The 23996-nt window shown below is 33.7% G+C and overlaps 2 protein-coding genes across 2 annotated transcripts; both read right to left on the bottom strand.

Moving 5' to 3' along the window:
• Positions 1 to 1513: 1513 nt before the first annotated feature.
• On the bottom strand, positions 1514 to 9111 carry LOC107939552 (UDP-sugar pyrophosphorylase). The gene is made up of 18 exons (XM_041086919.1): positions 8757 to 9111; positions 8567 to 8671; positions 8284 to 8400; positions 7798 to 7938; positions 7394 to 7493; positions 6799 to 6866; positions 6674 to 6733; positions 6522 to 6593; positions 6363 to 6427; positions 5923 to 5983; positions 5708 to 5825; positions 4758 to 4882; positions 4417 to 4493; positions 3778 to 3883; positions 3519 to 3578; positions 2843 to 2923; positions 2485 to 2724; positions 1514 to 2026 (listed from the first exon to the last, which is right to left on the bottom strand). The coding sequence occupies exons 1-18, from the start codon at positions 8913 to 8915 to the stop codon at positions 1853 to 1855; spliced, it is 1929 nt and encodes a 642-aa protein (XP_040942853.1). The 5' UTR covers positions 8916 to 9111; the 3' UTR covers positions 1514 to 1852.
• Positions 9112 to 10317: 1206 nt separating this feature from the next.
• Positions 10318 to 11716, bottom strand: LOC107939553 (NAD(P)H-quinone oxidoreductase subunit M, chloroplastic). Its single transcript, XM_016872899.2, has 2 exons — positions 11062 to 11716; positions 10318 to 10668 (listed from the first exon to the last, which is right to left on the bottom strand). Exons 1-2 carry the CDS (start codon positions 11503 to 11505, stop codon positions 10486 to 10488), a joined length of 627 nt encoding a protein of 208 aa, XP_016728388.1. The 5' UTR covers positions 11506 to 11716; the 3' UTR covers positions 10318 to 10485.
• Positions 11717 to 23996: the final 12280 nt, after the last annotated feature.

Here is a 23996-nt window from a genome sequence, read left to right on the forward strand (position 1 = left end):
CTTTATAGTGATTCAATTCGTCAATTATTTTTCATTGTTTATCATATTGTACTGATAAAAAATAAATGATTTTATTTTATATATCTTATGCAATTAATATTATGTTCCTTTACTTTACTTTAATTTCCCGAAATGAAATGAGGGCTTATATTCTAGTAAAATAGTTAATATTTTAAAATTGTATTACGATGACATATTCACAGAGTTAAGTTATAGGTTAAAAATTTAAGATAGTTTATATAAAATATATTAAACTTAAAATTAGATATAACTGAATCTATTTAAAATATAAATCAATCCGAACTCATGGTTTAATGATTAAAGGTGTTTAACGTATTCATGAATTAGATCCAACTCAATAGCCTTAAATATTTTTATTACGCTAATTAAAAATGCAACCATTTTTCATAATATTATTTTCCAATTTTATGCAAAAAAGAAATAGGTCTACCATGGCTGTTTTCCTCAATTAAGCTCATAACAAACCGCCCTTTCATATAAGTTCACCACTAAATCAGAATATAAACATGGTTGAAAATATTTGATGATCATAACGTATTTCTCAAAAAAGTACGTGTTACAACATGTCAAAGGGAAATTTATATTACGAATGACATAGAGACATGTAAAAAGCGGAATAACGCTGCCGCTAGATGATTCTTCGACTTCGCCACCACAGCCCATCCCTGCCCATAACTATTATACATAATTTTAAATTCTAACCATTAAAAAAATGGATTTTTCATTCTTAAACAAATTAAAAATGCAACTAGCAATTATTATATATTTTGTAAATCAAACTTAAAAAATTTTATACATGACTTATTTTACTATTTAAAAGTTATACCTAATTCGTTTTAATTAAAATGAGTTGTTTTACTGTAAAACATTAAATATATATTATTTTCATAAATAAATTTAAATAAAATTATTATTTGTCTTGACTTAAATAGAATGACAGTTTAAAATTGTTGCCCGACATTAATTTAATATAAATTCAAACTGTGTTATCCTATTCCACTCTTAAAATTATTATTTAATGTGACTTAAAGTAAAAAAATTCTGTAGGGGCTACTCATTTATTATATTTTAATTTATCCTTTTAATTGATTCTTTATATATTTAATTTGTCTTGTACATAATTACACAAATACAATTACAAGTACTCAACATTCAAATCAAGGTTAGATTAGCACGTTGTTGAACTTGAAAGAGTTGTATTATGACCCAATCTCATTGGCATTCTGAGAAAGAAGTCGAAAAAATCTCTTTCGATAGCTTTGGTGGTGGAGTGTTTTTAACATTTTTTAACAGAGGTGGATGGTTTGGTTTGAGAATGAGATGAAAGAAGACAAGCGGTGCATCCTACGTGCCTTGGAGTTGGAGAATTCATTGATGAGCTTTGCTTTGGCTCACCCTTTTAATGCCAAACAATTTGCTTCATTCAGCTTCGTCTCCCTACATAACCCAAAGGGAAATTTACCTCCCTAAAGTCTAAACTAGGGGATATATCTCCAAACATCATATTTTAGACTCCAAAACAATTATTGTTAAACGTATAAACATAATACACATCAAATTATGAACAAAATGCAAGTAGATGTCTGCTACTCTTTCTTGAAAATAATACAAAATTTCCACCTCTTTCCTAATTATTATAGGAAAACTTTTTGAAAATGACAAAAATACTCACCTACAATCCCGAGTAATAAAACAGAGTTTTACCTGCCCAAGAGTAGTAGTACAGATTACTGAACGAAAGGGATTTATTCCTGCTATCAAGTAAATGATGGTGTCTCCACATAAAGCTTTTCCAGAAAGAACAAATGAATTGCTGCGTCTCCGTATATCTTCAACATTGTGGCTTTAAGATGAATTTGCCAGTTTCACTGTAAGTTTGCTCCAAGTGCTCCAATTTGTTGATTTTGAAACCCCTGATCCTCAGCTCCTCGGGGCTACTCGAATCTTTGTAGTGAATCCTCTCAAGAAGCCAGCCCTTGTTTTGTATTGATCCTTCTACTTTAACCTGTTTCCGAAACCATTGTTATTACACAATTGTTCTCCAACTGAACTAAGCTTGAATCCCAAAGTAAAATTGTCCAGAAATGCAAAATAGCCTTCCACACTTGCAAGTAGAGAAGACTCATATTCTTAACTAGTTTAATATATCATCTAATGCATGATAAGTGGACTGAGTGGATAATGAAATGATAAGAAACACAATGATCAGGCATGAATTTCGAAGAAAGAAGAATGTAAGAAACTAAAAGCCATGAAAGCCAACATATTTTATGCTACAACATCTCTTGCGATATTTCAAAATACGGCACCAAATTACAAGATATATGGAACAATCAAAGCTTAAAACATCAGATTATGACAACAAATATATTAAACTTGTTGCAAAAGAGTGCAAGGAAAAAGATCCAAGGAAGAACATATTAAATAATAGAATGCACTGACCATCAGTTTATAATGGCATACCTCTGCACCATCAATAGAGTTGATGATAAGAGCTCCATCCAAGGATAGATCTTCAAGAAAGATATTGCGGCCCTTAAGGACCATGGTAGATCTTTGAGACACCGAGCAACTTTGACGAACTTTGCTTTTGATCTCAGAAAAAGTAAGCCCCCATTTAGGCTTCCATGTAATACGCGGCCACACTTCCACCTCTTGTCCATTGAAAACCTGTTGTACTGGACCCTCCACTTGGACACCAGCCTGTCAAATGTAAAAAATTTGACACCAAAAGATTTAACAATAACAAGAGAGAGCGAAAATATATTCTAAATGAGACAGATTCTATCACTTAAAGTTAGCCTAAGAGCAGCATGACCACCTTTACAAGGATGAGACTGTTTGCACGATAAATGGCCATTTCTCCAGAAGTTGCACTGTGATATGGGTTTCCTTTTGGTACCTTAATCAAGGTTGAAAGAACATTAATAGAATCAAACAGACAAAGGTAATGATTAGAAATATTCAAATAGGAGCCTCGGTACAAAGAGAGTAGAGACAATAAACAGCCTAAACGTTGCTTGCTTGAAGATTAGCCAAGAGCAGTTTAAGGGAGATGGAAATTGAATAGGCTAGCATAAATCCATCTAAATAACTTTTACCATATCCCTTGAAACTGTGTTGTTCTTTCCAGAAAATAAAGAAAGAGGTAAAATGGTTTCTATTAAACTTTGCGGCATAATTATACCAAAGAAGGTTATTAGCATATTAAGGCTGTATGATGTGAGAGAACAAAAAGAAAAACGGTTTTCAATCAGAAATTTTCACACTCTGAAATAGACTCCTGAAAGAAAATGCAGAACATAATCTGCATGTTAGAAATTTTCATATTTTGATCTTTACAGAAGACCCTAATTAGACTGTTAATCAGTTGTTTATAAACCAACCGACACTAGAAATCATGGATTTGGGACATACTAGATTGTTATAATTGAAAAAAAAAACAAAAAGGGGTTAAATAGAGAAAGATGGCAGAAATTAATAAAACATCATTTCACCTTAGAAGCATCCTCAGGGTTGTTTTTCACAGGTGCATAAGCAAGCCATTTATCCATCACCTATACAATAGCATGGCAGCAGGTTTAGTGATGAGAAAATATTAAATAGCAAATTTTACATAATCAAAATAGAAGCATCTTCCTTTCTCATGGCAGATCACAAGAGAAGCACGTTCGTATTGGATGGAAGATAAGTAAGGTCTGTCAAAGACCAAAAGCTTAAGTGAAATAACAGGGAAGGCTTGAAACCATCAATTACCGTAAATCCAACTCTTGCCGTTGGAGGCAATGTTTTAGGGTAGTCTTGCATCATACACTCTAGTCGAGTTGAGGACTTAAATGATGTTTTACTGGCATCTTTATATCTGCAGTAGCATAAGACAAAGGAGATGGCATTGTCAAGACTCACTCACTTCTATACAATGAATTGTATAGGAAAAATTCACAAAGTAGGATCCTGTGATATCAACTGTCAGATAAATGTTAAGTTGTTGAAGATTTTTCCACCATGATTTGGAATCAACAGAATCTAACTTCTTTAATGGCTAGGAAACTAACACTTATAAACTAGAAGACATTTCTTACAGCAAGAAGTTCTAGGAACTAAATACAGTTCTTGAATGTTTGTGACAACCAGCCATGCGAATTCAACAGATGATGCAGATGAGAATACCGTGTATTTCAAAAATCCAGCATTTACATTTTTTTCCAGAAATTCTGTTTTCCTCATATGCATATAAGCTTTTAGGTTTATAAAAGAATTATCTAATTAAAAAAGAACTACAAACCTTTTAATCTAAATTCTTGTTATAAGCAACAAGAAGCTGTAAAATAATCAATAAAGCAGAAGACTAACAAGTTTCAATCATAATTAGCAAAGATGAAAAGGAAGAATTACTTAGGGTTAACAAATTCCTTTATCGCCCCTCCTGTTTTTGTCAGCTCCTCAATGTATGGACCAAGCTCCAAAATAAGCTGTAAAACAGAACCAAAATAATAGAACGTGGTAGTAAATTATACAAACCAAGATCAAATTTCATGAAAGTCACCATGATTACAATGACAGTTTCAGTAGGTGAAAATTTCATTAGTCATGCTATTTTCTACCATCTTGATTATAAGTAAAGAGTTCATGCTATAATCAAAATAAACAAATCAGATAAAACATCAAAAGCCTCATTTTGTTTATACATCATGATAGACATCCCCTGGAAATGAAAATAATTATTTTGAGCTTACGTGGTTTATATTTCCTGGGAAAGGAGAATAACCAGTCTCACAATCAGCATCTCCATCAGGATGTCCAGCAGCTCTAAGCAGAGGATCAAGCTGATTGTACTCCACATTGATCACCATTGATCTTCCTGAAGCCAATTTCATGGGACGTTACTAATAGTGAAGCATAAATTACTGGGCCTTCAATGCCTAAAAGGCCTATATGGCGTAGTTGTATTATATCTATGTGTGTGAGAGAAAACAAAAAGGAGTAGGTGGAGAAAAAGAAGCAATTATGCACCATGCTATCTCCTCAGCTACTTTAGAATGAACTAATTATGGCATATCCAAGATGTAGGAGAAAAAAAAATATGTAAAAAAATGTATTTATAGAAAAATTATGTAATGAACGAATGAGGCTTTGGTTGAAATGGTAAAGTCGAGGCTTTGGAGACTATGGTGTCCTAGGTTCAAGTCCAACCATGTGTGGGTACTTTTCTAGGTTTAAATTGATTTTTATAGATTTTATATAAATATGTATAAAGACAAAATACCTTCATGTAATATTTGTTACTTTGTAAAAAAGTTGAGTTTTTAGTCATTTCTCAACTGAGTTGATGTCTGGTTGACTCATGAAACCAACTCAATGAGAGACTTAAATATATAGTATAGATGTAAAAAGATATAATACCTTCATATAATATTTGTTACTTTGTAAAAAGAAAAAGTTTTTAGTCAACTAAGTTGATGTTCAGTTGACTTGCGACACCAACTTAGTGAGAGACTTAAATATAGTATAGATAAAGCACAAGGCAAAAGTGACACCAAGAAATCAGAAATTACTGAAGTGTAAACCTATTAGTCAAATGTTCAAATGTCAACATCCATAGAGAAATAGGTTAATAAGAAAATACACTCACACACGCTATTGGCAGTTCTAGGTTCCAAGAATTATTAGTGTTTCATGTATATACCATCACTATGAGTAAGTCTTGTAATTCCTCCCATGGCCTCTTTTGCTTTCCGTTGAACAGCAAGAGAGTTGACCTGGTATTGATTAGTAGCACTGACTCCTAGAGATGCTGGAATGGCCTAACATTGAAATCATAGAAAATTTTATTTATAACCAGTTTTCCACTGTTAATATAAGAAAACTATAAATGAAAAGATTGCAATTTTAGCTGTTAACCTTGAAAAGAAGTCCATTTGTGTCTTGAAAAAAGAGAACCCATCTCAAACCAGCATCAAGCCTAGAAAAAAATGAATATACAAATATGATGTAAAATATAGAAAGTTATAGTTAATCCAATTTCAAAAGGGTGGCATTTGACTTCTTTATGCAATGTCGATAATGTTGAGACAAGACAAGTGGGCTTTACAAAAATGTTACTTTTCAGTACATGATTGCTTGATTTACCACCTCATGCACAGGGTCACAGTTTGTTTGTTTCAATATTATAGCTTAAAATGGATCAGAAACCACAATTTTTTTGCCTTACTAATATAAGGAGAGACAATGGCAGGAGCAGACACAAAATATCATCTTATAAACTTTGAGGAAACTTGCAAAGGCATGAAAGAAATTCTCAATGCCAGATTTTAGAAGCATTGTAAGATTTTGTGACATACCATACTTTCAGAAGGCCACTAGAGTAAAGAAGGGAGTGCACATCACCATGGCCATGAGGTTTTGTCTAAAAAGGCCAGAAAATAGTTCAGGAAAGAACCTAATGGTTTTATCAATTAAAATATAACCACTGTTTTGCATACAGTGTTTACAATGGTTACCTGAATTTGGTATTTGTTATGAGGGTCCAAAGCAAGCCTAGCATCATTATCATCTAAACATGCAACTTTTTCCTGCAAGAAAATATGACATTGTATGTAAAGCAACTTAACAACAGCTTTAACCAAAAACACATCAATGAGTGATTGCAAACCTGCTTAAGAAGTTTGACTTGTGTAGGTTTCATCCCAAAGTAAGAATTTGATTCCAAAACCTCCAATGTGCGGGTATGTGTGTCATCCGATGTCATGATAACAATTAAGAATTTGATTCCAAAACCTCCAATGTGCGGGTATGTGTGTCATCCGATGTCATGATAACAAAAGGAATATCTTTTTGAAATGTGCCTAAAATTTAGACACAGAGAGAGAATGAACTTAAGTAAATAAAAGAGCAAATAAGTTATAAAATGCAACTAGCAATGCAATATTTTAGAAAAGAGGTTGTTTAATTCCTTTTAACTTATAGAGGCAAATATGAACTGCTTCTGCTAGCTGGACCAGGGAGATTGTTTACAAAGTATTTAACAAGCTCAGGTGACATAGATGGTTGCACCATAGCTGTTTATATAAAGCAAAATTTTCAAACAGATACATATATGCATGCTTTCTTTGAAAGTGGCCTTTCTGATGATGGCTAGATTCTAAACCTAAGTTATCCAAGTGGCTTTCTTTTCCATGGTTCAGGCACTAAGCAATTGCTCATACATTTCAACAAGTGAAATAGAACTGCTCAGTTAATTCTCATTGATTGCTGCCATTCATAATACTGAAGGGAAATAACACTTGATTTTTCTTGATCACATGGAGAAGCAACATTTAAAATGCTATATAATGAGGAACGGCTACTAACAAATGAGAGATGTCATACAAACCTTGTGTGAGCCTACAGCTACCTTCCTGAAGAGCAAGAATAGCCTCAATGTAGACTTGTAAGAAACATGTTCCGGTAGTGGCCTCTGCTAAAAGTGCCACCTACAAGGTGTAAAAAGTAGCTAGTCAAATATTTTCTTTGGGAAGCAACACTGGTTAAGGGTGTTTGAAAAGGTTTAATTGGTGCAACATCAAATATGTGATCAACCCTCTTTGAGGAAAAAGAGGAAAAAAGTGTCCATGCTATATCTAGTGCAGACAAGCATGAATCATGAAACCATCACTAAACACAAAAAATATCTCAAAATTTTATTTCAACTACATAAGTTCTGTAGTTTTTATGAAATCAAAAATTTAAAATTAACAGCAAAAGCACAATATTATCCATCCCTGTCACTCTATCTACCTTAATTCCGTTGTATCCAAGACGTTCACCAAGACCCCCTGCAACAAGAACAAATGCAGCATTTTGGGCTTCTTTAACACCTGCCTCCTCATATTTGATGAAATTATCATCACCAAAAGAGAGAACCTCTCCTGTGGGAACCTGCAAAAGACATCCGCTGTGTTTAAGACGAAGTTGAATGCAAAATTGAAGAGAAGGACATTACAAGGGCATAAAACCATATACTAATGTCAATTTACATCTGTTAAAGCATCCAATCTAAAACCAATTGAGCTTCTGTCAAAAAAAAAACAATTGAGCTATGCTACCCTTTCCAGCCCAGGATAAATTGCAATACTTAATAATAACACCAAACTTCTATATACGACGAACACAGAAACCCAATACTTAACAATAACACCAGTTAACAACTGGATGTTGATTACACCACAAGAATCTGAAAAAAAAAAAAATTAAAGTTTCAGCGTGAAAGACTAATTTCGTTACCGAAGGTGTGAAGCCATCATATGGGCTCTTCCCTACTTTTGAATCCGCTAAGAGCTCCCTAGCATTTTTAATATACGATGCCAAACCGCCAGGATACCTTGTATTTAGCTTCGCAACCTATAAAAGAAAATTTATTCAAAAATATAATCCACAATACATATTTCATCAAACATATCTAAAATAGCAGAGACTTGAGGGAATGAAATACTAAAAATCAATTTGATGATTAAAAACAATTTAAATCACTGTAGGATTCGATAGCTATAGAAAAAGAAAAGGAGACCTGATCGAAGAATGCTTTCTTTTTGTCGTCCTCGACGCCAGCATCTGTCCATTGCTGAAACAAATGGCTCTGCCCCATCTCCACCAACATCTTTCCCAATTCAATCTGCCAAAAGCACATAATTCACATATTCGTATATCTTATACGTATATATCTATACAGCTTTTTTTTCTTTTGGAAAATGCAAGACCTGGTCCGGAGAAAGGAGGCAGAGATTCTTGACAAGATTAGAAGGCCAATCCCCGGCGTTGATGTTGAGGTTGGAGAGAATGTCCGCCTCTGAATCCACCGTCGCCGAAACCATTCTGGCCGGAATTGTACTTTTTTCAAATATAAATAAATGAAACATAAAGTTGAAAAGAATTTTACGTAATAAAAAAAATTCAAAAAGTGAGTAAGAAGAGAGGAGGAGAGAGGAAGAACTTAGAAGCAGATCCTAGAGAGAATGTCGCCGAAATGATAGTGACTGATTACTAGATATTACAGGTCACCAACCGTTAGTTTATTTGAAACCCACCTCTTCACTCTTCAACAGATCTACAATTCCATCAGCCTTCCTGCCAAACCTTTGTTCCTTAAATATTTTCAAATTCATCATTTTAAAATTAATTTTTATTTTATTATAATTTTATAGCCGATAATAATATTCAATTTATTGTAAGTTTCACTAATCATTTGAGTCTCTTCCTACTTTTTTCTCATTATTTGCTTTGGTTCAATGGTTTTGGTTGAGCAGATCTTTCTGAGCTTGTTAAATTTTCATTATTTATTCAGCATTCATACGGTTTAAATGGAATTTCTTCTTATAGAAAGTTAGTCTGTTACTCTTTGCAGACCCAAGATGAAAATTGAAGAATCCAGGCATTGATCAACACCAAATTTAATCTTTTCCATTGACTTTTGGAGGTTAGTGTTTCTCATGGATTCCTTCGTTTTCATCCTGCCCAAGGCCTCTTTAGATGCTACTATATTTTCTCCGGAAAAATCTAGAGCTGGGGAAAGAAGAGGGTGGATTTTGAAACTGCAGTTCTTTTGCATTGTTGATGAACCCAGTTTAATGGAATTATCATTCAGTGAAAATAAGACACTGGATTAATGAATCCTCAATTTGCTTCTATATTTCAGAAATGAAGATGAAACTTATATTATTGGGCATACTTCAATTTTATCCAATGTACTTTAAAGTTGTTTTGAATCAAGATTAAAATTTTATGTTCTTAGATAAACCGGAATCACCTAGCTATAAGCACACAATAATAATAATAATAAGTGTATAAAACACTTATTAACTTGAACATACATGTCCATAGCATTATTAATAACTCTTTTCTCGTTCAGAAATCATAAATATTTGCATAGATTTTCGTGTCATTATTAATACACACATGGTTGCTTGATGCAAATTGCATAAACAGGTGTTTATAACTATTTCCCTTTTTAGCAATGCCTCTAAATCTGTAGTACTTGGTCCTAGGTATCAGATATGTCTAAGAAGGATATGTTCAAACTTTTTCTGAGATTTTCATGTATTTGAGGAGTCTTTGCAAGATTATATCTCCATACTCATATCCAAATATGCATCAGACACGGATAATAGTTGTGTTTGTTTGTCAGATGCTGCTCAAGAAGGTGCATTTCAACCTGTACAAGTAGTATATGAATGCTTTTGGATGAGTTGAGATTTTATTTAAATTAACATCAATATCCCTGTATTATAAAGCAAATCTAGTGTAGCAATGGGCACACATGCATAAGGCCTCACCTGTGAATATTTTTTACTATTAGTGAATGTAAACATCAGGTTTCTCTGCCAAATAGGTAAGTTCCGATGACCATAGATTCTGCACTTGATACAACATTATGAAACTTAATATATGGCCCTCGTCTGTCTATGCCCTTTTTGTGAGAATCGTTATCATTTATCCATCTTGAAACTGCCCATCATTGTTGTTATTGAATAGAATGCGCGGCTTTCCCATGCTGAAGTTTAGTACCTTGGCATCCATGTTGTATTTAATTTCTCCATCATATAGTAGCTTCCTGATATAGTGCTCTATGTCTGAACCTATCAATCGAAGCGTGTACTCTGTCAATGGCGCTCCCTGTTCGCATATCATGCATTAGTTCTCTTTAAAGCAGAAAGTTGAGCATGCTAAACAAATCGAAAGGCAGTTGTTTATCATCCGTCTGACATTTAATTATGGGGTCAGATAGAAATTTTCATTTTTGAAATGATTAGGCTGATCTAGACATGAATGCAAAGCTAAACGGGTTCAAGAATTAAGTACTACGATTGAAAATTGAGCTCACTCCCCCAAGAAACTCAGCTAAACCCCAACTCAGAAATCCCTGTTCCTGGTTCTGCGATCCTTTAGCTATGTATTTCCCAGTTTTGATAGTGATAGTTCCTAGACTGATTTACTAATATCAGCCAAGACTTAATAGTTTCCACTAACCAAACTCAATCATAGAATCAAGAAAGAAAAGTGGGTTACCTCATAATGATCCACAAGCTCTTGGAAGTACGAATAAACTTTATTGCAAGTTTCAGGAGTCCAAACAAACTCATCAGTAGGGTCAAGTATAAGGGTGAGTTTATCCATCTGAGTTTGATCGAACTCAGAGGTTTCAGGATCAATGTAGGCAGCATAGATCCTGACGTGCCTCGTAACACTGCTAAGCCACTGTCCTCCATAATCTTTGCCCATGTTTTTGCTCTTTACATTCAGTTGTTTTTCCACTGGCCTTGGTTGTGTAGGTTGTTGTTGCTTAACCTTTTCTTGCTCTTCCTGCACTTTAGCTTCTTGTGTTTCACCAACTTCAGCTTGCTGCTGAGCCGAAACCGAAAGAACCCTTTTCATTCTCAAGTCTCTTTTCCCTCCACTCCAACCCAACATGGAGAATTTTGTGCAGGCCACGTAAGAGGAAGTTGCAGCCATGTTTGAAATCTTAAAGGTTGAGTGGATTTTTCAGAAGCATAATGCTTCTTTATGTATTTCTTCATCCCGAAATTTCATTTATGGGCCTTTATTTTTGGTGAATTCATATTAAGCTTGTCAAATTTGATCCTTTAGTTTTGTGGATAAGTCTTTTTGTTTTTTTTCCGAGGGGGGGTTGGCTTGGGCTGAGCTTGCTTTTGATTGTGGTGGAGAAACAAAGGAGATTGCCTGCCATCAATTCGGATAATTTGGCCTTTGGGCAATAATAATCTCTTTAACTTAAATTAATAAGTTAAATTTTTTATATATGCATAAATTTTGATGAATTAATAATTTATATTATTATCTTTTGAATGTTTTAAGTTTTTTTTTTTTGCTCTATTTCGCATAATCAGATTTTAATCTAACTTGAACAATCTGAATTCTTCTGCAATATCTACTTCCTGTTTTAAGAGAAAACTGAAAACTTACGCTCTCTACTCTGTACACCATTATATATCTCCCTCTACTGTAATGTGATCAGATTATATCCAAAATTGATTGCTTCATCACTTGGACCAATATTACATAACTAGAAACTGAGCAAACGGTTCTAATTTGGTAAAAGACTGAACACCCCAACCAAAAAATTAACCATTCTTTTATATATTTTTATTTTATTAAATTATTGTTTGAGTTGCAGTTTAACCCATTGAATTGTTTCAATAAAAATTCAATGATTTGATCAGTTCAACCACCGGTTCAGTTCTTACATCATTGACATTCTTAGCTTTACTACACAAAAACAACTTAATCATCTTTCAATTTTGTTGAGATTTTGACCTCTCGAGAAGAAGTATGTGAAGTGTTGTCCATCGAAGAATAATGGACCCCCTCAACAAGTCATGTATTAGGTCTAAGTTCCTATGCTCGATTTATCCTAGGATTTTTTCTCCCGACTCTACCAAGAGTTTGAGGAGGTAGCAAGTTCATAAAGTAGGAGTTCCACCTTCATCCGTTAACGAAATGTCAACATTTTGCTCTCAATGGGATTTGAACGTGCACCCTGTATGGTATTTGTGGGTAAGCTTAGAACAAATGCCATGTTGACATTTCCTTTATGCGCAAAGGCACTCCCGCTCTATGAACCCACCACTTCTCAAGCTCTCAATGAAGTTACTATGCAAACCCACTCAGGCTCTTAGTAAAGTCAGGAGACAAAACTAAGGCTAAAATCGAGTATAAACACCCCGAGCCTAATGTTAGACCTATTGAGGGCTTCTGTCAACTCTTGACGAATGACATTTTGCAGACTTCTCTCCAAGAAGTCAAAATCCTCTTAACAAATTTCTATTAGCATTTAGTTCCAAAGTCCAGACATGGAGTTAAAAAGCACATTAAGATAATATTTGAAAAGCCACCTAATAATGAGATTTGGGTGTAATTGGTTGTAATTATATAAAAATGACATGTTTGGATAACTATTGTAATTAATGGGTCCCACCGAATTAGGTGTAATTCGACAGTCAAATTACACTTTTCAATTCCTAAGTGGATGTGAGAATTTAAAGAATTAAGTAGGTAATTACACCCAAATATAATTTTAAAACATTATTTTTATACAAGTAATATAAATTATAGTATAAACATAAACATATATGAGTGTTTGGGATGGTTATGACAAAAAATTTCTTATATTATAAATCCTAAAAATTATGTTATAAAAATAATTTATATATTTTATAAAATTATAAAAACAATTATATTATTTAAATCCTAACAAAAATTCTAAAGTTATGGCAAAAAAATTTATTATAAAAAATATTTTACATGTTATAAACGTATTATAATATATTTAATCATAAAATTTTCTGGCCAAAAACTATGAACATATTTTTTTATGGGTCCATGCTATATATTATAAAAATAATATATTTATTCATAAAAAATATTATAGTTTTTTATTTTTATCATAACTTATTTATTAAAAAAATAGCTTTCTAAAGTGATGATAAAAAATATACATTATTTATAAGAAGTGTTAATAAAATTTATTGGACAATTTATAAAACCTTTTTTATATAGGTTATATATTATAAATTTTATATTATTTTTTACTTAATTTATGTATTATAAAAGAAAAGATATAACCCAACATAACTTTTTTCTCCAAATTAACTATATATAAGTTTTTATAATTAAAGCTATAAACTATTTAGATTGTGAACCCAAATATTATAAGGTTGATGCTAATTATGCAAATATAAAATGTTTCTTACACCATATTGTAGGGTATGATACCATTTGAGAGAATGGTGCCATACACAAGCACTATAGCTAGCTCATGAACTTTTTAATTTGAGACATTCAAGGCTTCGAAATGTGACTGAGAAGATATTTATTGTTCTAAAAAAATATTTCCCTTATTAACATCACCTTAGTATAGCATAAAAAAAAAGGTTGGATCGTACTAGCATATTGCATATTTCATAACTTCAATCATAGGTGGAATTAGGATGATTCATACTTCGAGGAGTACATGAAGAAGGAGATCTTAATAATCTTAATGATACAAATTCAAATGCAGATGATGATGAACTCGGTCAAAGATGATAAGAAGCATATGTTAAATATTAAATAGGGAATAACCCAACAAATATGCACTAGGACAATTAGATAAAATTGCATATGATGTTTATTTTTCTTTTTATTTTATTAGTAATCGTATTATCAATTATTTTTTTAGACTAACATAATATATATGATGATTTGATTTTAATTTTATTACTTGTTTAGAAATTATTTTTATCATACTAATAATTTTTTATAGTAATTAATATTTTTTAAAAATATAATTTGTTATTGTGTAATTAAAATTTGTACTACCAAACATTATTTAGGGGATTACGATATAATTATACTTTGTCAGCCAAACACGTCTAAGGAATTACAATTCTTTATAATTACAAAAAAGTGTAATTACTAGGGTAGTAAATACATTTTCATTTAAATACTCTGTGTTGTCCAAATAGACCCTAAAATGAGAATAAAAATCACATGTGAAGCACTTGATATCCTTTTAAAGAACAACTTGAAGAATCCATTTGGTAACACAATGAACCAATAAAAAATATAACTTCTCGTGCAACTTTAAGTATTTACAAAATAAATCATTGTAGCATCTTTTTAAAACCATACATAACATAGGTTAGATAGATTGCCATCACCTCAAAGTCTAAAAAATAAAAAAGAAAAGATGAGTGTTCTTCATTGTATAACAAGCCAAGATTTTGACCTAGAATTCTATCATGATGATTTATGAAAATACACAAGTACTTTGCCTAACAAAATGTGGTAAAGCTCTTATATTAAGGTTGATTTTCTAATGTTTTAATATAAGAAATTGTATCTAAATTAAATTTGGTAAAATATTTTTTTAAGAAATTATTTTCAAGCTAATTTTAAAAAAACAAATACATATTTTCAAGATGCACCAGGTTAGGTGCGGTACCTTGACCAAAAAGGTGTGGTACCCAAGAGTTAGTAGGCAAAGTGACTTAAGGGGTAATAGACCCTTTTGTAAATGGAGTGATATCTAAAAAACTATGAGTAAAATGGATGCAGAGATATTGTACCCCTTCTCAAAGGAATCGCACCCCATCTGGTTCTTTAAGACACAATATTGCCTAGGTACTGCACCCTCCATGAAGAAGTACCACACCAAAAATGAAGAGGTACCGCACACATCCAAGCTGAGGTGCAGCACTCGTGGCTCCAACAGTCACATTTTGACAAAAGAAACTAGACCCTTATGGCTTGGGTATTGATACTTAAAACCTTGCAGAAGAATTTATTATTGCAATTAAAGGCTCCAATAGCTTCAATTTATTTCTAACTTGTAACACCCCGATACCAAGCTCGATCATCGAGTCCGAGTTACAAGGTGCCACATTCATTTCTAGAGCAACTACGATCAATTTACATTCAGTTTCAAATTGCTAAACATTCATATGTAACTAAACAAGTGTATAAAATGATACATATTCATTTTTGGGTCTTATATGAGCTTACGAAAGCTCATTTGCTAACCTAAAGTCAAAATAGGAATAAATTGTAAGAATTTCAAAATCTTGAGTTGTTGTCGCGACACCACATATTGTCTTAACTCATATCGATGTTGAGAGTCAGTTGTCGCAACGTGACTCTCTGTCCAGCCCTCGTCATGATGTTGAAGGACCTATGTCACGACGTGATCCCCTGTTTTATTCAAAATCCAATTGCATACATTGCTCCACAAGCATATTTCACAAACACGAATGCCTTTAAAGCTACAATTGATCGTTTACCATAATCCAACATGTTAACAACAATATGCCAAAGCATCAACATCCTTTTTATGTATATTTTTCAACTATTTCAACTATTTACAATACTAACTTTCACAATGACTATTGGAACATTTGAACTAGAAAAACCTAGGCACATGCCATTTGACCAAAGTGAGATAAGTTACAAACTTAGTTGATAAAAAATGAAGGTCTGAATGTTGACTTCAAGTCTCAAGGCTACAAGAATCACCTCAACATGTGCACGGAGGAGACAAATCGTACACTGAGCAATAGGCTCAATGGTACTTTAATAATTCAAAATAGTAAAGCATTACATTTTCAATATACCATGACGCATACAACTTGAAATCTATCCATTTATGACTTGTAACATCCCACTTGGTAAAGCCACAATATTCGAGTACTGTTATTAGAAGTAAGACTTATAGAATAGGTTCTGAGTGAATATTGTACTAGATATGACTAAGTGCTCGAAGACTATAGAATACACCTTTGGGAAAAATCTTTATTAAAGTCAGCTTAGGAGTCTAGTAGACTCCCTTACAGGGTATACGCCACCCCAGCTGATAGACGTTAATGTTTATTCCTTAAGTGATAAGCTTTTAGTTTAAAAGAATAGTCGGTTTTATTTTTATTTTATTTAGAACCATTTAGATGGCCTAAAGAGTACTAGTTAAAATGGGATAAGGTTTCTGAAATTGAAAGGACATGCATTTAAGATGAAAGAGAATGTTATTAATCACGGGTACCAAAGGAAGAGTGGTGGGAGGATAAACTTGCCCACTAAGTTTTCCTTTCATGTGCACCTGTATAAAGCCAACATTGGCTTCTTAGCCAACATTGGCTTCTTGGCCAAGTTTTGTGCTTTCTTTAGGAAACTTAATTTTTTTTTCTCTCCAAAAAATTTCTCTGTATTTTCCTGAAAAACTTGAGAGCTAAGACGTTCCTGAAGGATCAAGTTCGTTATATTCAGCAAACTCGATCAATGTTGGTACCTGGTAAATACCAATGAAACTCAAGTTATTTTCATGGTTATTTACACGGCCCTATTTATGCTTTAGGGTTAGTTTAAGGGAAACAATGATTAAACTTTCAAATTCTATGTTTCCTGTTAACACTCTTGTTAGACATGTTTAGTTTCTAGTAAAATGATCTGATATGATAACTCTTTATTTTATAGCTCAAGAAACTCCTGAAAGCTCCCCAGATAAGGGCAAGGGTCTTGTTGTCTAATCTTTTCTGCAACTTTTCTGGTGAATTCCTTCATACTCTGTGAATGTGTTATGCTTTTGTTCATGTCTAGTATAAGGTAAGTTTATATATTCTACGAAGGTAATGTGTTTGCACCAAAGTAACGAATGCTTATTATGAAAAGTCTAGTCTAGCATATTTGTATAAACGTTATAAGGGTTTTGCTTCGCGTTGAGTTGATATCCGTATACTCTAAAAGGAACCATATGGTCTAAACAAAAAGGAAATGAAATCATGGTTTTGCCTTCAATAATATGAGCATTGAACTAGTAGATCGTGATACATGAGAATGGTTATGTAACCTCTTGTAGGGCAAGTGTAATTGCAAACCAGATTGGCAAAGCATTACAAAGGAAAAGATATGCATGAATGATATAATAGGAGAAGAAATGTATGAATGATATGAACTCTGAACACAAACTAGGGTTTTTGCCCAACACGAAGAAGGTTGTCTGCATGAATGCATGGGCGTAATGTATGGGCCAAAGGAACTTAGTCTGCCATAAGATCTGTGTAAGTTTGGTATTTCACCAATGGGCGAATTATATAAAGTCTGCTTATGTCTAGTATTTGTAATAGCTCATTTTTCAGTGGTGACAAAAATAGTAGTTTCGGGGCCACAAATCTGACAAGCGAGTTTATAAATATTATTATTTAATATTTACAAGGCAAATATAGTATTAAAATAAATTTTGAATTAGCAAATTATGTTATTTGAATGACTAATTAAGTTCAAGTGGTATGACCCTAAAGTCAAGTGTTTTTAGAAAATGTGATATTGGGACCTCGTTTTCTATAAATCGAGCCGTAAATATTTAATAAAATATTTACGGAGTGTTATTAAGGTCGTATTAAAATTTGGTTAAGAAATTTTAATGTTTAGATAGTTAATTAATTAAAAATGACTAATTTGTAAAAAGTACGAAAGTCAATTATTATTAATATTTAAGTCCCCATTTGTATAATTTAAAAATAGATGGTTTAATATGGCAACTTAGCCATAATTGGTAATAGTGGACGGTAATGTAGTTTAATTTTTAAGTTATTATTTGAAATGTTTTATTAAATTAATGTTTAAGTAAAAAATAATATAAATTTATTTAGTAATAAAAAAAATTCTGTCTTTTGACATGAGGGATTCGTCTGTCTATTGACACGGGTTTATTGGTTTTCGACTGGTTTTTTAGTTTTGTTTAGGGTTTTTGTTGGTTTGGTGCTCTCTGTTGCTGGTTTTCTTCTTTGCTATGAAGGAGGATTTGGGTAAGTTATATTTGACTAATGAGGAAGAGGAGGCATTTCATGAGGATGCAGGGACTATTGATCAAAACTATTCTCTTTGTCTGGTGGGATGCTGTTTGACTGATAGCATTTGTAACAGCCCGATTTTGGGCCTAGTCGAAACAGTGGTTTCAAAACCACTAATCTTAGGTTGAAGAAATTATTTTTAATATTATTTTACGTTGTATAGCATGATTATATGAGTGCATGAAAATTTTGGTGAACTAATTTTAGCGATTGCTTGCTTAATTGCGAAAAAGGACTAAATCGCATAAACTGATAAAGTTTTATTCTACTAGCTAAAAGTGTCAAATAGTTATGGAACATTAAAGTAAAGGTCCTTACTGAGTAAATAGACCAATAAAATATTAGTGGCTGGACATGGAGCCTTAATTCAAGGGATGGTCAAATGTTAAGTGACAAATTGATAAAAAAATAATAAACCTAAAGACTAGCTATCATCTTTTTCATTTCTTCCCTTCACCACCGAAAGTATTAGCCATTTTAGGGGTTTTGGAGCTTCAAAATTTCAGTCACTCTTTACTCTTGCAAGTAAGTGATTTTGATGGTCTTTCTTGATGATTTTTATATTTTTGGGACCTTTATAGCATAAGCTAACTAATGGGGGGACTATTTTGCAAAATGTTTGAGATTTTAGGGTTTTTCCATGAGAGTACTCATGTTGGTTGCTGAAATTTTATAGAAGAAAATGAGTTATGGTTGTTAAATAAACAACTTTTGTGAAGTAGTTTTCATGAAAATCCTAACTAAGGACCATTTTGCATAAGTTATAAATTATGTGGTAAATGTGTAAAATAATTGGAATTGTGGGCTACTTCTAGTTTACAAAGAATTCGGCTAGGCTTGGTTAGTGAGAAAATTTGATGGAAATCGATTTATGAGCCTAGAGATAAAATTGTAATTTTGTGAAAGTCTAGGAGTAAATTGGTCATTTTGCAAAAAAATGTGGTTTATAAAATGTCTTGATTAATGTAATGATTAAACTAGTAAGATTTATCATTATAGATTAAGAAATACGAAATTCAGACCTAGACCGAGGGAAAGCCAAGCTAGTGGATTAAAAATCGGCTTGTCGCCCACCTTTTGTATACCGAAGCAAGTTATACGTAAGTAAAACAACTTTATCATTATTATGTGTTGAATGATTGATTTTGCATAATAATGTTGAATATGCGTATGAATAAAGCATGATGAAATTTAATGTGGTAAATTCCCGGTTGAACCTAGGAATAGACTGGATATCCATGCCATTACATTTGGGTGATATGTGTGCTAGTGTAAGACCATGTCTGGGACATGGCATCCGCCACATTATGAGAGCCAGTGTAAGACCATGTTTGGAACATGGCATCAGCCACATTATGAGAGCCAGTGTAAGACCATGTTTGGAACATGGCATTAGCCACATTATGAGAGCCAGTGTAAGACCATGTTTGGAACATGACATCGACCACATTATGAGAGCCAGTGTAAAACCATGTCTAGAACATGGCATCGGCATCGAGACGAGAGCTAGTGTAAGACCATGTTTGGGACATGGCATCGGCCTTGACATGTGAGCTAGTGTAAGACAATGTCTAGGACATGGCATCGGCAGTTTACCCTCTTGTATGAGGCTTATTGGATATCCTTTAGTATTCCAAATGGGTTCACGGGTTATTTTAAAGCTTATCATAAAGATATGGAATGATATAATTATGTTCTGAGTGGTACAGGTTCTTATTTGAAACTCATGAGATGTGAGTCTTGTTATGTTGCCTTAATGGTAAGAATAACATGAGTAAGTTCTATCTATGAAAATGATTTTGGGATGATTTTGTAATCTTTGGCTTACACTTGTTATATATAAGTATGTAGAGATATCTACATTTGTTCACTTAAGAATGTTGGGTTGATTTATAATATACTATGTGTTTAAATATGCATGGTTGATGTTGATACTTATTTACATGCAACTTACTAAGCTTTATGCTTACTCCCTCACTTTTTCATTTTCATATAGTGTCGCGAAGCTAGCATCGAGAATCAAGGGACGTCGGAGGCATCGATCACACTATGACCTAAAGCTTTTGGTATAGCTAGTTTAAATGATTTGAGTGTGGCATGTATAAGGACTTGGTCTTTTTGTTTAGTGTTATGTTAATTTAGCCACATGTGTTGGCTTATATGGATGTGATATTCATCTTGTATAGGCCATAAATGTTGGTTGATATTGATTATTATTAAATGCATTTGATGAAAATTCTCATGGTTGTGGCTGTTTTGGTTATGTATGTTTATGCTTGGATTGGTTATGTTTGATATTGTGTAGGTTGGTGCAAGTAAGGGTGGCAAAAAGGGCTTGGTAGATAGCCTTGTTTTTGTCCACATGAGTAGACATACATGCGTGTGTCTAGACCGTGTGTGACACACAGTTTACCCATGGGCGTGTAGTCATGCCGTGTGTCCCCTACACCTAAATTTGCCAAAACAGAATACCCAGTAGCAACCACACGGGCAAAGATATGGCCGTGTGTCTCAACCGTGTGGAAGACACGGCCTAGTAAACGGGTATGTACCATGGCCGTGTGCCCTTAAAGGGTTGTTGACGTTAGAAACAGAATGTCAAGATTTTTGTATACGGACTGAGACAAGAGTGTGTCATGCCGTGTGGGGGACACAGGTCATGGACACAGGCATGTGCCAGGCCGTGTGAAAACCTCTGTAGGTTCGAATTGAGAAATAAATTTGCACGGGCTAGGAACACGAACGCGTCCCGATATGTTCAGGCCGTGTAAGCCACACAGGCCTTCAACATGACCATGTTAAGAAGACACACGAGCGTGTGCCCCTGTCTGTTTGAAATTTTACAAAATTTTCTAGAGTGGACAGATTAGTCCCGAATCAATCCCAAAGTGTGTTTGGGGCCTCGTAGGCCCATAGTAGGGACATTAAGGTACTGTGAAAATTTTTAAGTTGGAGCGAAATTTTATAAATAGGAAATGTATGTTTGCATGTGTTGAGATGGGTAGCGCCTCGTACTTTGTTCTGGCATCAGATACGAGTAAAGGGTGTCACAGTGTTGTTCATGCTCCTTCTTTACGGAATACTTTGGCAGATCTTTGGCATCCTGCTAAGGGAATCTGTATTTCAGATTTGGAAGCGAAACGATTCATTTTTCAATTCTTTCATAAGGTTAACATTCAAAGAGTACTTATGGGTACTCCATGGTTTTTTAACAATTATTTACTCTTACTTCACAAGAACTAGGTGAGAGAGAATCTTTTGATAGTCCCGTTAAACCTAGAAGAATTCTAGGTCCAAGTTCATGATCTTCCCCCAGGCTTGATGACGGTTCCTAAGGCCAAACAATTTGGAAATTGTTTAGGACAGTTTATTGACTATGATATGTCATTTCCGTCATTAGGTTTTCAAACTTTCATGCATATTCAAGTTCGTTTGGAAGTGTCAAAACCGTTGAAAAGAAAAAAGAAAATTCTTATCGGTAATGATCGAGTCATCTATGCCGGATTCCAGTATGAGAAACTTAGCCTATTTTTCTTTATTTGTGGCAAGCTTGGACATGGTGAAAGTTTCTATCCCCTTGACACAGTAATTGAGCCATCTAAAATTGTCTTTGGATGGGATATTACTTTACGAGCGGTGCTACACCGGTGAAATGTTTCGACCAATAAGTGGTTGTGGGAAGCTGACGGGTCGAAATTGTAACGCCCCCACGCCCGAGACCGTCGCCGGAGTCGAGTATGAGGTGTTACTAAGCTTAATTTAACATTTTTAGAACTTTGGATTATTTGTTTCTACATTCACAGCTTTTAAGCTACTTGCGTCACAGTCACAAGAAAAATCATATCTCGAGTTAGGAAACTAGAAATCAAGATCCGTAAATTTTCCCCGAATCTAGACTTATATACCTATCTACTAATTTTTTTATAAAATTTTTGGTTTGGCCAATTAGTACAGTTTATTAGTTAAAGTTACCCCTATTTCAGGACTTGACTGGTCTAACCTCTGTTTACTACGAACCACATTTCTATCTGTAAACAATTCATATGACTATGAGGTTTGTTTCTACTAAAACTAGACTCAATAAGGATTCTGAGTATATAAAATACACCACATAATTATATCTTTACAATTTATGGTGAATTTCTAAAGTAGGAACAGGGGATTCAGAAACTGCTATGAACCTGTTTCACTAAAATTCAAATATCTTCTAACATATAATTCCTTTACCTGTTTCATTTGTTTCATGTGACACTAGACATAATAAGCTTCAATTTGATATGTAGTCCATCACCAAATTCAATTTCTATGATTTTTAGTAAATTTTCAAACTCGCGTCAGTGTTGCTGCAGTATTCTGTTTATGGCAAATTTCATCCCTCTTATGAGTTTTTATGCACTAAGTATCTTAATAATTTTCCTTAACATCAAACATAATCTAAACTTACCATTTTCATAATTTATCATTATCAAATATTTTCTCAACCATTCTGTCACCATATCATAAGATCATTTACACAAAATAAGTATATTGCTATACATGCCATACTTAAATTTAAGTATATTCCACTCCACTAGTACATTTTCTTCAAGTCATTATACATCTTCGTACTGCTCGGATGAACCGCTAAACAACTATTATGTGCTTCATGCAAAATCTTTTGAATCAACTCATCATTTTTCGATGCAGAAATCTGATTTTTAAACATCAAACAACCATCAGAACCGATTCTGAAATCTGATCCCGTATCAACTTCACACTGTTTTCTCTTGGCTAGCAAATCTTGATCATTTTTCTGAGCTTCAAAAATCTCTTATAAAAACATCGGTATTGCTCTTAACTCTGCTAGAATCGAACCATCATCTGACACTTTCAACTGAGTGTTCATAACTCTCAAAGCAAACAACAACTTTCTGCTCAAAGCATCAGCAACCACATTCGCTTTTCCCGGATGATAATCAATAACAAGCTCGTAATCTTTCAATAATTCCAACCATCTTCGCTGTCTTAAATTCAAGTCTTTTTGTGACATCAAGTACTTAAGACTTTTATGGTCGGTATATACCCGGCACTTTTCACCATACAAATAATGTCGCCAAATTTTCAAAGAAAACACCACTGCAGCCAATTCCAAATCGTGAGTAGGATAATTCCTCTCATGAGGTTTTAACTGCAAATTTCATTCAAATCAAATTCATTCATACACATGCAAATTGTCCTTTATATGGGTCTACGAGGCCTAAAACATACATCGGGGGTAGTTTGGGACTAAACCAAGAACTTTAAAAAACTTTGGGAAAACTTAGAAAAATTTTCATGAAACAGGGCACACGCTTGTGTGAAGATAGGAGACACGTCCGTGTGCCCGAGACACGCCCGTGTCTTCAGGCCGTGTAACTCTCTATTTATGACGTCAGCACCAAAATATAGTCACACGGCCGTGTCACACGCCCGTGTGGCTAAACCGTGTGGTTGATTAAAAAATTCATAATTTTTCATAAAATGGTGCGGACTTCACACGGCCTGGGCATACGCCCATGTCTCCAAGTCGTGTCCCTCACACGGCCAAGACACACGCCCGTGTTTTTACTACTAGGCATTCTATTTTGC

This window comes from Gossypium hirsutum, chromosome A02 (genome assembly GCF_007990345.1).
Source record: "Gossypium hirsutum isolate 1008001.06 chromosome A02, Gossypium_hirsutum_v2.1, whole genome shotgun sequence".
In the NCBI taxonomy this organism is placed as follows: Eukaryota; Viridiplantae; Streptophyta; class Magnoliopsida; order Malvales; family Malvaceae; genus Gossypium; species Gossypium hirsutum.